At 49.9% G+C, this 12,951-nt stretch overlaps 1 protein-coding gene across 2 annotated transcripts in view; it reads left to right on the top strand.

The window, feature by feature from the left end:
- Window positions 1-12,951, top strand: part of ANO1 (anoctamin 1) — a 193,163-nt gene that overhangs the window by 108,391 nt on the left and 71,821 nt on the right. For both annotated transcript variants that reach the window (XM_027856109.1, XM_027856108.1), the window contains exon 3: window positions 221-535. In XM_027856109.1, coding sequence (XP_027711910.1) covers window positions 221-535 — 315 coding nt within the window. The remainder of the gene's footprint in view (window positions 1-220; window positions 536-12,951) is intronic.

Here is a 12,951-nt window from a genome sequence, read left to right as displayed (position 1 = left end):
CAAGCTTCTACACTGTAACAGTGTCTCCACAAGCTTCTACACTGTAATCCCTTTACTGCTGTCTCTGGGAGAGAGCAGAAAGACAAGAAAGCTCTGCCCTCCCAGAGTTTGCCTTCTGGGGTCTCTTCAGAGACACAAATCATTTCTTGCTGCAATCGGTTTCCTTTTAAAGATTGTAGAATACCATGACCAATGGCCTCTTTCTTTCCTGTCTCTGTAGCTGTTGAACTCGCTGGCCGTGGACCCCGATGCCAACTGCAAGTATGGTCTCTATTTTCGAGACGGCCAGAGGAAAGTGGACTACATTCTCGTCTACAATTACAAGAGGACCTCAAGCCACAACATTCTGGCCCGAGTCCTCCATGTTGATCCCTCACTGGGGGCCCAGAACCTCAAGCAGGAACCTCTGCCTGGCAAAGATGGGCCCCTGGACACAGGCGAGATAGACCATCACGAAGATGACAAGCGATCCCGCCGGGAAGAGTATGAGAGCAACCTTCTGGAGGCTGGACTCGAGCTGGAGAAAGATGAGGGTGTAACTATCACTTCCATAAATCAGGGTGGCTGGAGGGGGGTTGGGTCCGAGGGGGAGGCCGGAGCCCTGCTGGGAAGCCCAGTTGGTAGAGTGGGCTTGTACTTTTAGATTTCGCCGTTAACATCTCACTGTGTCCCCTGGTGCCCAGATCTTCCCAGGGCAATGACTATTCTTAAGAGTAGAACAACCTACTCTTAGAACTGAACACACGTTCAGTCTTCTTCCTTCCACGTTGACTTCCAAACCAAGCACAGCTAGCCAGCTGCTTCCTTCTTGCTAACCCTAACTTGCTGAGTGAGGCAGTCACCTTCACCTGGTCATGGGGTGTCTGAAAAACGAAAGGGATGTCCCTGACTTTCTGGGATACTGTGAGGTTGTAAGAATGAGCAGCTGAAGAAAAATGTTGTACAGAGAAAGCAGTGGGGAGACTGGGGACTGGGGGCTTCTGGGAGATTGGCTTCAGGTTCAGATCCACTTCATATTTAGCTGAAAAGAAAGAATGAATCCAATTTAATTCAACAAACATTTATTAATTATGTAGGGGGGTGACACAGTGCAAAGATGACTTTGGTAGCTGTAGGGAGGCTGGATTGGAAAGGGGCCTGCCTGGAAGCAGGGAGGCCGCTTAAGAAGCTATTGCTGGGGCAGCTAGATGGCGAAGTAGATAGAGCACCTCCCCTGGATTCAGGAAGACCTGAGTTCAAATCTGACCTCAGACACTTGACCTTGGTCAAGTCACTTCACCCCATTGCCTCACCAAAAAAAGAAGAAGAAGCTATTGCTGTAGTCCAGGTGAGAGGGGATGAAGCTGACATGTGAAAGGAAGGAAGAGTAATTATACTAGGGGAGGGAGAGGCATTAGCAAGACTTTGCAACTGGGGAAAAGGGAGGAGGGAGAGTAGAGTAGAGACCTCAGGTGCCTGGGAGGATGGGGGGACACCTGGCCAGACAGAGGCAGGTCAGTGACCATTGGATGCAGCCAAGGCGATAAAGAGTACCCTTCCCTAACTGAGCAGTCACATTCTGGTACATCAGGGAGCTCAGGTGGGCTGTAGATCTTGCTCCTGTGAAACCTTGCCAAAGGCTTTTATTGACTCCCGGGCATTAGATGGAGGCTTGCTCAATGTTTACCTGCTGGGAAACTGTATCTTAATGTTTAGCAAATAAAGAACTCCTGCCTGGATGAGCGGCAGCCTCCAGAAGGACTCAGTTATCTGAAAATCCAGCACAAAGCACCAAGAGAAGCATTGGCTAGGAATCTTCAGCAGACAGTCCACCACAGGAAGAGCCTCAGATTTGGAGGGAGGTTCCAAATTCCCAAAGGGCACATTCCCTTTTTCTGAAACAGATTGGAAAGTAGAGATTGGCTATGCCTCATATACCCTTCGTGGAACCCTAGAGGAATGGGGGGGAGCTCAGAGGCCTAGAAGGCCTTCAAGGCACCACAAGGCTCCATCTAGAGACAGTCACTAAGCCCTTGCTGAAAGACCACCAGGAGGAAGCTTGCTCCCCACCCCTGGCGGGCTCCTCATTCTGGGACAGCTGTCATGGGAAAGAAGCTTTTCAAGTCTAAATGATTCTCTTTACAGCTCCCCCTTTACTTCTTTGTTTGTTTTTTGTTTTTTGGTTAGGCAATGGGGTTATGTGACCTGCCCAGGGTCACACAGCTAGTAAATATTATGTGTCTGAGGTTGGATTTGAACTCAGGTCCTCCTGAATCCAGGGCCATTGCTCTATCCACTGCGCCACCTAGCTGCCCCCTCCCTCCTTACTTCTGATTCTGCCTTGATGAAGGTTAGCAGCCATGCTCATTAATTCCCAGAGCTAAAATCTCCTCAGATTTAAAGCACCTACTACGTTCCAGTCACTGTGCTAGGCACTGGTGATGCAAAGAAAAAACTGAAACAGTCTCTGTCCTCAGGAAGCTCCCATTTCTACTAGGGGGAGGAGGGCACAGAACATATTCCTAGATGTACAGCAGAGGATATAGACAAAATAAACACATGTCTATTTCCAGGGAAGACACCGAGGAAATTGGAAAGATAATGGTTGGAAAAGACCCAGGGAAATGAAGAGAGCTTTGACGTGGAAGGTGGCACTTGAGCTAGGAATTCCATAAGGGGAGAGCATTCCAGGCATGGTAGACAGCCTGGACAAAGGCCCAGGGGCAGGAAATAGAATTCTTTATACAGGGAATGGCAACTAGGCCAATTTATCTGGACCACAGAATTTGGGAGGGGAGGCATGTTGTTCACCTCAAAAGATAGGCTAGAGCAGTTAGTATTTGATTTTGAAGACAGTGGAGAAATGAAATGTTCTTGAGAACAGGAGGGGCATAGACCTGTATGTAAGGGATATCAGTTAGATAGCTCTATTGAGGATGGGTGGGAATAGGGAGAGGCTGGAGGCAAGGAGAGCAATTAGAAGGCCGTTGCAATGGTTCAGGCAAAGGGGGATGAGGGCCTGAGTTAGGGTGATGGTGGTGTGAATCAAGAGGAGGGAATTAGACAGACATGAGAGAGAGGTATTGAGGAAGTAAAATCACCAAGACCCGGGAGAGGATGGGTACTGGGGAAGAGTCAGAGGACTGCACATAGATGGCGATCACGGTTGATCGGTAGTACATGGGAATGTTGGTAGAAAACTGAAGTTAGGAGCAAGGCTGGTTTTTGACTGAACGACAGTGAGGCAAGTTAAATAGATGCCTGTGGGCTGTCCCAGAAGAGATGAGCAGCAGGCAGTGGGAGCTGCTTGACTGGAGCTCAGGAGAGACACAAGGCCTGGCCTGGTGATCAGATAGCTTGATTAGCTTGGCACCAGGTCGCCTGGGAAGAAACAAAGGACCAATCATTGCTGGCTCCTCAGGAACCCCATTCCTTCCAAGGGACTGGAAGGCTTTTCTCTTCTAAAATACTAGCACTCAGCAAGGTTTCTTCAGGCTGTTGGAGAACAAGGGTTGAGAAGGTTTGGAGGAAACTCAATTTGGGTAGCAGCAATTTCATGCTGAGTACTATAGTTATTGGTGCAGATTCCTGGTATCATCGAATATGACTAAGGATGTAATGCTCAGTGTGTACATATGCCTCAGCAATCAACTTTTTCCAACCATTAGTTCTAAATAAGATCCTAAAATGGGCACAGCCCTGAGGGAGACAAGTTCTAGGCAAAGCTTTATTACTATTATTTTTTTTTTTTTTTTTGGCAATTGAGGTCAAGTGACTTGCCTAGGGTCACACAGCTAGTGTGTCTGAGGCCAGATTTGAACTCATGTCCTCCTGACTCCAGGGCAGGTGCTCTATCCACTGTGCCACCTATCTGCCCCCAAAGCATTATTTCCATTCCAAAGAAACGAATCCATTTATTTGGGGATTACTCCTTAAGGCTGCCTAGTGGCTGGTTGGACATCTCTTCTGAGTGCACTGAAGCATCACATTGACTATTAAAAGTTGTCAGATACTTTGACACCCCAGACACAGTCTAAATTTTTCCCATCTCACCTGATCTGGTGTGTATGGTGGAGCGTGTTAGGGGAGGGCCTTGATCAAAGTTCAAGGCCATTTATCCTATGCCCTAATGGAATTTCACCCCCATAGGTGGATCTGTTGTAGAGAGCAACGCACAGCTGCCATCTGCACAACCAGACACAAAGACGAAAACAAACCCAGACCAGAGTCTTATTAAAAGGCTGCCTGGATGTTAGGGAATATGCGAGGGGTGAGGGAGCTAGGGCCAGGGTGACTACCAGGGATGGCTGCTCTCTGATCCATTTCAAAGGAGAGGAACTGGCTTCTTACTAGAGGCCTGAGCTCGCCTAGACCTATCTGTTGGGTCCTTTGGGGAAAAGAACATTTAGGCTAGATGGCTACATTCCAATCTCTTCTTTTCAAGAGATAAAGAAAGAAAGAGTGAGTAAAAGAGAAAGAAATAGAAATTCAGAATGACAAGTTAGACAGGCCGGCCAAATACCTTCAGGAGGATGGGATCCCAGACGCCTCGTCGAGTTAGAAGGAACCACGGGGTCCTCACATTGTCCTTATTTTAGGGATGAGGACACAAGATACTGGTGTTCCTGTCCGGGCAGCTCCATTGTGAATGCTATCCAAAGGCCTTCGGTTACTGCCTCAGCACACCTGAGGTTCTAGGGCTCAGGACCCCCAGCAGTGGGGTTCCGTGAGTGGGAACATAGATGTACTCCACCACCTAAATAGCTCTTCCTGTCTAAAGTGCACATTTTTTGAAGCTGTGCCATATAGGATGTTGGGTGTTTATATTATGGGAGTAACCTATTTTTAGAAAGTGCAGAATACTCCAGCCCCAAAATAGATGGACTCTATGCCCTTGGAGGCTGGCCTTTAAGGGGGAGAGGAAGCACACCCTGTCCCAGTGTTGAACTTGGAGAGACCCTATTAAAGGCACGACCATTAAAAGCTACAGCTATGTGAGTGTGAGCTGTGTGAATGGAAGCATTCCCCACCTGTAATTCAGAATGCTCATTTCCAGGATCTTCCTTCATAATTGTCATAGAGCTTTGCTCCCTTTCTTTCCTGACTCTGTGGGTGCTCCCACTTTAGAGAAAGGTGGCTGGCCCTGGTGGAGAAGGCAGGAAGGCTCCTTCAGAGGCCACTGGGTGACTGCTCCGGGCACCATTGGCTGGTCCCTGGAGCTGTGGAGGGACGTAGAGGTAACTATGCCTATTGACTCAGCAGAAGTGAAGGAAGCTAAGAATAGGGAAATGTCTCCCTGCACGTAGGTCAGCAGCTAAGGAGACAGGCTCCGTGGTAAATGTCACATCTGAAACTGGAAGGCCCCTCTCCTCATGGCCCCTGGCAGTGAGAAGACTGGCACATCCCCACTCCATAAGGCTGGGCAGCTAGGGGGCATCATGGGGAGGTGAAAGAAAGCATTGGGAGTCAGAGAAGACCTGCGTGCAAATCCAGCCTTGGACACTTACAAACCGTGTGACACAGGATAAGTCACTTCTTGCCTCAGTTTCCTCATCTCTTTGGCAGCCTAGGCGGGGCTCCATGATGCTCTCATGCCCACGTCATTCCTTTGGATGTGAAGGACACCTTTGAATCCTCTAGATCAATGCAGATGCCCCTGGGAGGGCAGGGAGTGTGTGTGACCCCATTTAACAGCTGAGTGGGAATTCTTCGGCAGCCTGCTCTAAGATCAATCACAAGAAAAATGTGGGAACCCCAAAGAGTAGGAAGAAGAGGGGAAAGAGGGGGAAGAAATATTTCTTAAGTGGCTACCATGTGCCAGGTGCTGTGCTAAGTGTTTTACAAATATTATCTCGTTTAAAGAAGCAGTGGGGCGTGGAAGGAGAGAGAGAGAGAGAGAGAGAGAGAGGGAAAGAGAGATAGATCTGAGTGTCTTAGTGGACCCTAAGCTCGATTTGAGTCAACCGTGTGACTCATTGTGGGTTGAGACCTTGCAAAGAGGTAAAGTGTCCCAGACTAAGGAGGTGACTGCCCCGCTGGCCTCTGCCTTAGCCCAGTCACCCCCAGAGAGAGTGCCACTGTTTAGAAGGGATATTGATAAACTAGCTAGTATCCAGAGGCTGCTAACAACCTAGGCATGAGAAGGGCTCATCACACAAGGATCAAGGAGGAAGCTGAAGATGGGTGGGGGGGGGGGAGTGTGTGTGTGATGGCTGTATACAAGGATTGTTTGGATTAGGGATTAGATTTGATCCCAGAAGACAGAACTAGGAGAGTGGGTGGCAGCTGTCCAGAGGCCCATTTAGGGCTGACCATGGGAGCTGTTGTCCCAAGTGGGTTGGACCGTGGCTGATGAACTTGAAGCAGAGGCTTGGTGGCCACTGGTTGGTGTTGCTGGGGGGAGGATTCTTGGTCTGGGGCTGGATTTGCCTCACTGCCCCCCCCTTCCCCACCTCACACCTCTAATTTCCTGCTTCCTGGAGGCTGAACCAGGAGGGAACAAGTGTGCCAAGGGCTGCCCAGCTTTCCAGGTTGGCCTGGGGCCATCCTTGAGTAGAAGGGCCCCCTCCAGCCTCAGCCCTAGGGGATGCCCAGCTGTCCTGACACACGGAGTTTAGATGGAGGCAGGTGGCTCCTCTATGACCTAGGAAAACATTTCTAGAGCTCTTCTGGGATTAGAAATTCTGCTCCTCTCAACACTCGGCTGAGGCAGGGAAAGTATCCTTAACTCCATTAGAAACACGAGGAAGTGAAGGTTACCTGTCCTGGCTCACACAGCTGGCAGGGAGAGCTCCCTGACTATACTCCAAAGCCAGTGGGCTCTTCCCACCCCCTCCCCCAGCCTGCCTCTGGCTGAGGTCATGACCTCATCCTTGTTTGTTCCCCCTGGTCTGAGCTCTGGGGCACCCCCCTCAGGCAGCACTGTGACAGTGCAAGGGACAGAGGCCCCCACCAAGCTAGGCAGTGCTCTAGCCCCTTACCCACTCTGGCCTCTGCCTCTCCCGCTGCTCATCATCCCTGGGCGCCCCATTGGCCTCAGTCCCTGAAGCCACACTTGTCCCCGTGACCTTCCTACTTCCTGCACACACCTGCCGATAGGGCAACAAAATCCACCTCTTTAGTGGAGGAATCGAACTCACTGAGAGGAGAACCTGAGCCCAGGATGGGTCTTGTTTTCTGGGAGTGGGTATCCCAGCCCCCAGAAGCCCAGTGTCATGAAGCCTGTGAGGCAGAGCCTGGAATGGTCCCTGGAACAGTGCCCAGGGCATGCTGGGCATCGCACCCACCAGAGTGGCTGGCACAGTGCCTGGTACCCCACGGGCACTGGGTCACTAGTTATGGAATGTTTATTGGCCTGTGCGGAATTGAGCCAAGAAAGAGCACGTCAGTGCTGCCGGCTGGCCACTACCAAGAGTAGCCAGTGGCCCCCAGAGAGGGCTGGCTTACGATTGGGAGTTCTTCCTGGATCTCCAAGAGGCTGAAGCTATGCTGGTGAGGATCAGGAGAGGCAGCATGTGCTGGTGAATAGAGGGGGAGAGCTTAGACTCCATGAGATCTGCATAACTCCCAACCCAGTGACCCTTAACTACTCTGGTCCTAAGAACCAACTCCCTAGGACTCACCCAGGTCCCAGAAGGATTATTTGATATTTGTTGTTTGCAGTAGATAGAGCTCTGAGCCTTGAGTCAGTAAGATATTAGCAGTGTGACCCTGGGCAAGTCATTTAACCTCTGTCTGCCTCAGTTTCTTCATCTGTCAAATGGAGATCATAATCCACCTACCTCCAGGGCTGTTGTAAGGGTCAAATGAGGTAACAATAGGTGCTATATGAATGTTAACTTGTAGGAATTCCAGCACCTGAAGTTTCTCTCATGATGAAACAATTCTGGGCTCTTTGTGTCTTCATGTGGTAGCAGGAGTGTTGGACTTGGGGTTAGGGAGACCTGGGTTCATATTCTGCCATGGAAGTGTAAGGTTTCATGCTTTACAAATTTTATGTGAAATCCCAACTTGGACATTCACTCTTTCCTGAGAGGAGGAATCTGAGGAGCCTCATTTTCCTCATCTTTAAAATGGGGGTGATAATAGGATGATAATGGGCAGCTAGGTGGCACAGTAGATAGAGCCCTGAGCCTGGAGTCAAGATAACCTGAGTTCACATCCAGCCTCAGACACTTAACTAGTCGTGTGACCCTGGGCAAGTCACTTCACCCTGTCGGCCTCGGTTTTCTCGTCTATAAAATGAGCTGGAGAGGGAAATGGCAAATCACTCCAGTATCTTTGCCAAGAAAACTCGAAAATGGGATGAGAAGGAGTCAGACGTGACTGAAAAGTCTAAACATCGACAATAGCATCCTTCATATGTACCTTGTGAGGATCAGATGAGAATATCTAAGCATCAGGCCTTGTGAGGATGGTATTTCCCCTCCCTCCCCCATGTTGTTTGGAGCAACTCAGAAAGCATTTAGGAAGCACCTCCTGTATGTATAGAACCACAGTCATGGGTTCCTGCCCTGCCTGACAGGAACCTTGGGCCACTGGGGACCTTTGCATAGGCCATCTGACCTTCCCTCTCCTGAGCGGGAATCCCCTTTCCAGCATCCCTCCCAGGTGCTCATCTAGCAACTGCTGGAAGGGGCCATCCACCGACTCCCAAGGCAGCCCCTTTCTCTTTGTGACTGCTCCTGTTTCCTTTTTCCTTTTTTCCTGACCCAGAGGTTAATGAATCTTTCCACGTTCTCTGAGCAGAGCAGGGTGCCTCCCTTTCCTGGGGGGCTGCTGGTGGAGGCTAGGCTGAAGCCTCTGACCTTATTTCCCTTGGGGACTTTTCCTTCTCCACAGTTAAGCACCTCTGCCTCAGCCTACAGGCAAACCTTTGTTAACCAGAATGCTGGGGGAGGTGGGGGAGGGCTCTGGCAGCCTGGGCTTCCTGGTTAACTGAGGCTTGTTGGTTGGGCTGACTGGGGGTGGTGTTGGTGTTTGTTTTCTGTTGAATCCTTTCTTGGTGCTGAAAGTCTTGGCTCTTAACCGAATCTCTTGTCCTGTGGCGGAGGTGGAATCAGTCTGATGGGGAGGGGCCTCAAGGGCTCCAGCACAAGAATGATAATGTGTTGATACTGCTGTTAAAAGACAGCCATGCTGCTTTCTCTAGCATTTTACCATCCACTGTGGGCTTTCCTCAAAGCTGCCTGGGAAGGCAGGTCATTTTCCCCATTTGGCAGGTGAGAAAGTAGAGTTTGGGAGTTCTGATTCCAAGTCCAGGGCTCTTTGAACGGGTGGTAGAAAGAGCCTAGGTTGAAGAGTAAGGCAAGCCAGGTTTAAGATAGGCCACTTGATTTGTGTGACTCTGGACAAGTCACCTAACCTCTCCATGCCTCAATTTCCTCACCAGTCCCTTCTTGGCCAAAATCTGTGATCCTTACATCCTTTTGATGCTAATCAGGTGACCCTGGGGATTCACTTCCTTTCCTCGTCTGTGAAATGAGCACAGCGATGTTTCTTCTCCAGCCATCTTCTCCAGGCTACTGTGACTCCTTCCTCAGCGTACCTCCTAACAGGGTCTTTGAAGAATATTCATTTATTAAATGCCTTCTGTGTGCCAGGCAGTGAGTGATGGGGACACAAAAAGAGGCAAAAGACAGTCCCTGCCCATACTCCAGGAGCTTACAGTCTAATGGGCATGCTGGGTGGGGAGGCCCCTGAGGCCCCACAACCTTGTACCCCTCTTTCTTGTCTATGGTGCAGAACGGACTTACCCTCAGTTTCCTCATCTGTAAAATGATGACTCTTCAGGGCCTTAGAAGACATGAGGTCCAAATTCTCATTTTGCAGATGATGCGCCTGGCGTCACATGGAGAGCTGGAATTGTCATCCAGGTCTTCTGTCCCTAACTCTAGAGCTCTGTATATGTCCCCATACATTCTTCAAACACCATGGAAAGAGGTTCCCTGAGCCTGGGGAAGATGACTAGCCAATAGATAGAGACACGGCGAACTCTCGACAGAAGTCAGAAATATGACCTAAGTGAAGGCACTGGAAATAAGAGAGGCTGAGCAGGACTCCCTGGAGCAGGAGAGGTTTTAGTACTTAAAAGGTGATGTATTTTTTGTGATTCTCCCTCCTAAATGTGGGCTCCCAGGTCAATATGACATCAATCAAGTGCAGAAAGGGCCTTCCGAGGGCTACTGCTCCAGCCCCTTCACGCTGCAGGTGAGGAATCAAAGCCCAAGGAGTTGAGAGAACTTCCCCGATGTCAATCAACTTTATTAAGCACTTACTATGTGCCAGGTACTGTGCTAAGTGCAGTAGTGAGGCAGGATTTGAACCCAGATTCCTCTGGCTCCAAATCCAGTGCTCCACAATGCCCCAGGGGTTCATAGCTCCTTCACGTTGGTAAACATTGGTTCAGAGGGTTTCTCCTGGCCCCATCACAGAGTCAGTGTCTCATTCCCTTTGAATGAACCAGCATGTGCCTGTGCTTTGCTAGGTTTTGGAAGAATGAATCAGTATTTGGTGGTCCTGAGGCCTGGCTTTGGACAAGCCCCCTCAGGCAGCTGTCTCACTTGGGTCGTTTCACTGGTGGTTGGGGCCAAACATCCACAGTAGCTGCCTCTTATGTCTTGGGAGCCCCTAGAGGAAAGCAGCCGGAAACCTGCCGGGCCCCACGTCGTCTTTGGCATTTAGCTTGGGAAAAAATGAAGCCCCAGTTCCCTGAGTCTTCTTGCAAACTTCCCAGCATCCTTGGCCAATAAACTGGGCACTACTGTTAACCCATTTTGCCTGAGCCACGTGCACCCTGGGTCCCATGACCCAGTGCCCTGCTCTGGCCAGATGTTTCCAAGGATGGGCTGTGTTGTTCACATAAACCAAGGATCCAGAAACAAACAGCAGGTCGGGGGCCGCTGTCAGGAGCGGTCTCCATGGATTTCAAGGCACATAATTGGAGTCTCTTGGGTGGCAGTGTTCTGTGCGTGGAAAGAGAACCCTTGGGATGATGATGATTCCTCCTCCTTCCCCATCCCCGCCCCCATGAGGCTTGGAGCATCTCAGAAGTCATTTACCGAGCGTGACTGGGATGGACCCTGGCTCCCTGCAAGGGCGGGTTCCCACTGTGCCGCAGCAGTGAGTTTGTGAGTGTGCAGGACCAGGCAGCTGTAGTTAGTGGGGAGCTTGGGGAGCTCTGTGTCTCGTGTGCCTTCCTTGAGAGATGCGGGGCGGAGGGGGGGTTGGAGTCAGATGACCTCAGTTCAAATCCCACCTGTGTGACCTTGAGTAAGTCACTTGGACTCTGCGGGCTTCAGTGTCCTCATCTGTAAAATGAGGGGGTTGTACTAGAAGGCCTCTGAAGCCCCTCCCAGCTCTAACTCCAGGATCCTGTGATTTCCCTGGGCCTCAATTTCTCCATCTGTAAAATGACACTGTCAAATTCAGTGGCCTCTGAGATTCATTCTACCTTTGTCTGCTAGACACCCCCAAAGCCCTGTTTGCATGCCCCCTTCTCCAGGAAGCCTTCCTAGTGCATCTGGTGGTCCCATCTTTCCCCCTGAAACCTCAGGTGGTCCTTGCTTTGCCCTCCCCCCCACCTTTTTTTTTGGCGAGGCAATCGGAGTTAAGTGACTTGCCCAGGGTCACACAACCAGTAAGTATCAAATGTCTGAGGCCAGATTTGAACTCAGGTCCTCCTGACTCCAAGGCCAGAGCTCTATCCCTGCACCACCTAGCTGCCCCATTTTGCCCCTTTCTAATAGCCTCATGTGATTGTGACACATGGTGACACATTTCCCTTTGAGGCTCCTCCCTCAGAACCCAGCCCAATAGCTGGCGTTCAGTAGGCACTTAACCGATGTTGAATTAATTCATTCACCATCAGTGGCCATGAAGACTAAGCTTCTTAGAATTAAACATCACTAATGCAGTCTACACAGACCTGCGGGATTCCTTCAACAAGCATTGGTTGAGGGCCTGCTGCGTGCTGGGCCATGTGCTAGGTGTGGGGGACAGAAAAACGAAAATGTGACTCCAGGGCCCATGGTTGCTAGTGTCCCTCATGCTCCAAAATTAACTTGTATTTGCTTTATACATTTAAAAATAGTTTATCTTTGTTCTTACTCTTTTCATCCAATGGAACATATGCTCCCTAAGTGCAATGTTTGTTTCATTTTTTTTTTCTCTGTGTCCCCAGAGCCTAGCTCAGTGCCTGGCACATAGTAGGTGCTCAATTGATATTTGTGGAATAAATGAAATAGCTTCTGCCCTCAATGAGCTTATATTCTGTTGGGAAAGAATGTATGGGGGCATATACAGAACTCTAGAGTTAGGGACAGAAGACCTGGATGACAATTCCAGCTCTCCATGTGACGCCAGGCGCATCATCTGCAAAATGAGAATTTGGATCTCATGTCTTCTAAGGCCCTGAAGACTCATCATTTTACAGATAAGGAAACTGAGGGTAAAAGAGGTGAAGGGACTGGCCTGGGTCGTGCTGCTAACAGGCCAGATCGATTTGATACAAAGTCTAATGTGCTTTCCCCTGGGTCACCTGACTGCCGATAGCCATGAACTTGGGATCTCCCTCTTTTCCCAGCTGAAGCTCTATCCACAAGACGCACCTAGTATCCGTAGCTGGTTTGGAACTCAGGTCATCCTGATTCTGCCGCACAGTTGAGCTGCCCCAGAATATTGGTGCTAGAAGGATGTGCTTTTATGGACCAGATCTTGGGATAATTTTACTTCCTGGTACTCTTCCACCTAAAGCTGTCCTTGAGTCCCAGACTCTGATAAGCATGTTAAATCACGTAGCACTGAACACAGACCCCTGTGGCACTCCCCTAGAGACCTCCATCCAATTGATGAATGCCCACCAACTTCACAGGGTGCCCTTTGAGAGGCCAGAGTTTACTTGGGTGCTTTTCTATCACTTGAAATTGAGCTGGACTGCCAGTCCCAAGGAGCTCTCTAACTGCCCCAATTGAA

Source organism: Vombatus ursinus, unplaced genomic scaffold, assembly GCF_900497805.2.
Source record: "Vombatus ursinus unplaced genomic scaffold, bare-nosed wombat genome assembly UNPS02011369.1, whole genome shotgun sequence".
NCBI classification, from domain to species: domain Eukaryota; kingdom Metazoa; phylum Chordata; class Mammalia; order Diprotodontia; family Vombatidae; genus Vombatus; species Vombatus ursinus.
This window is presented reverse-complemented; position numbering and strand designations above follow the sequence as displayed.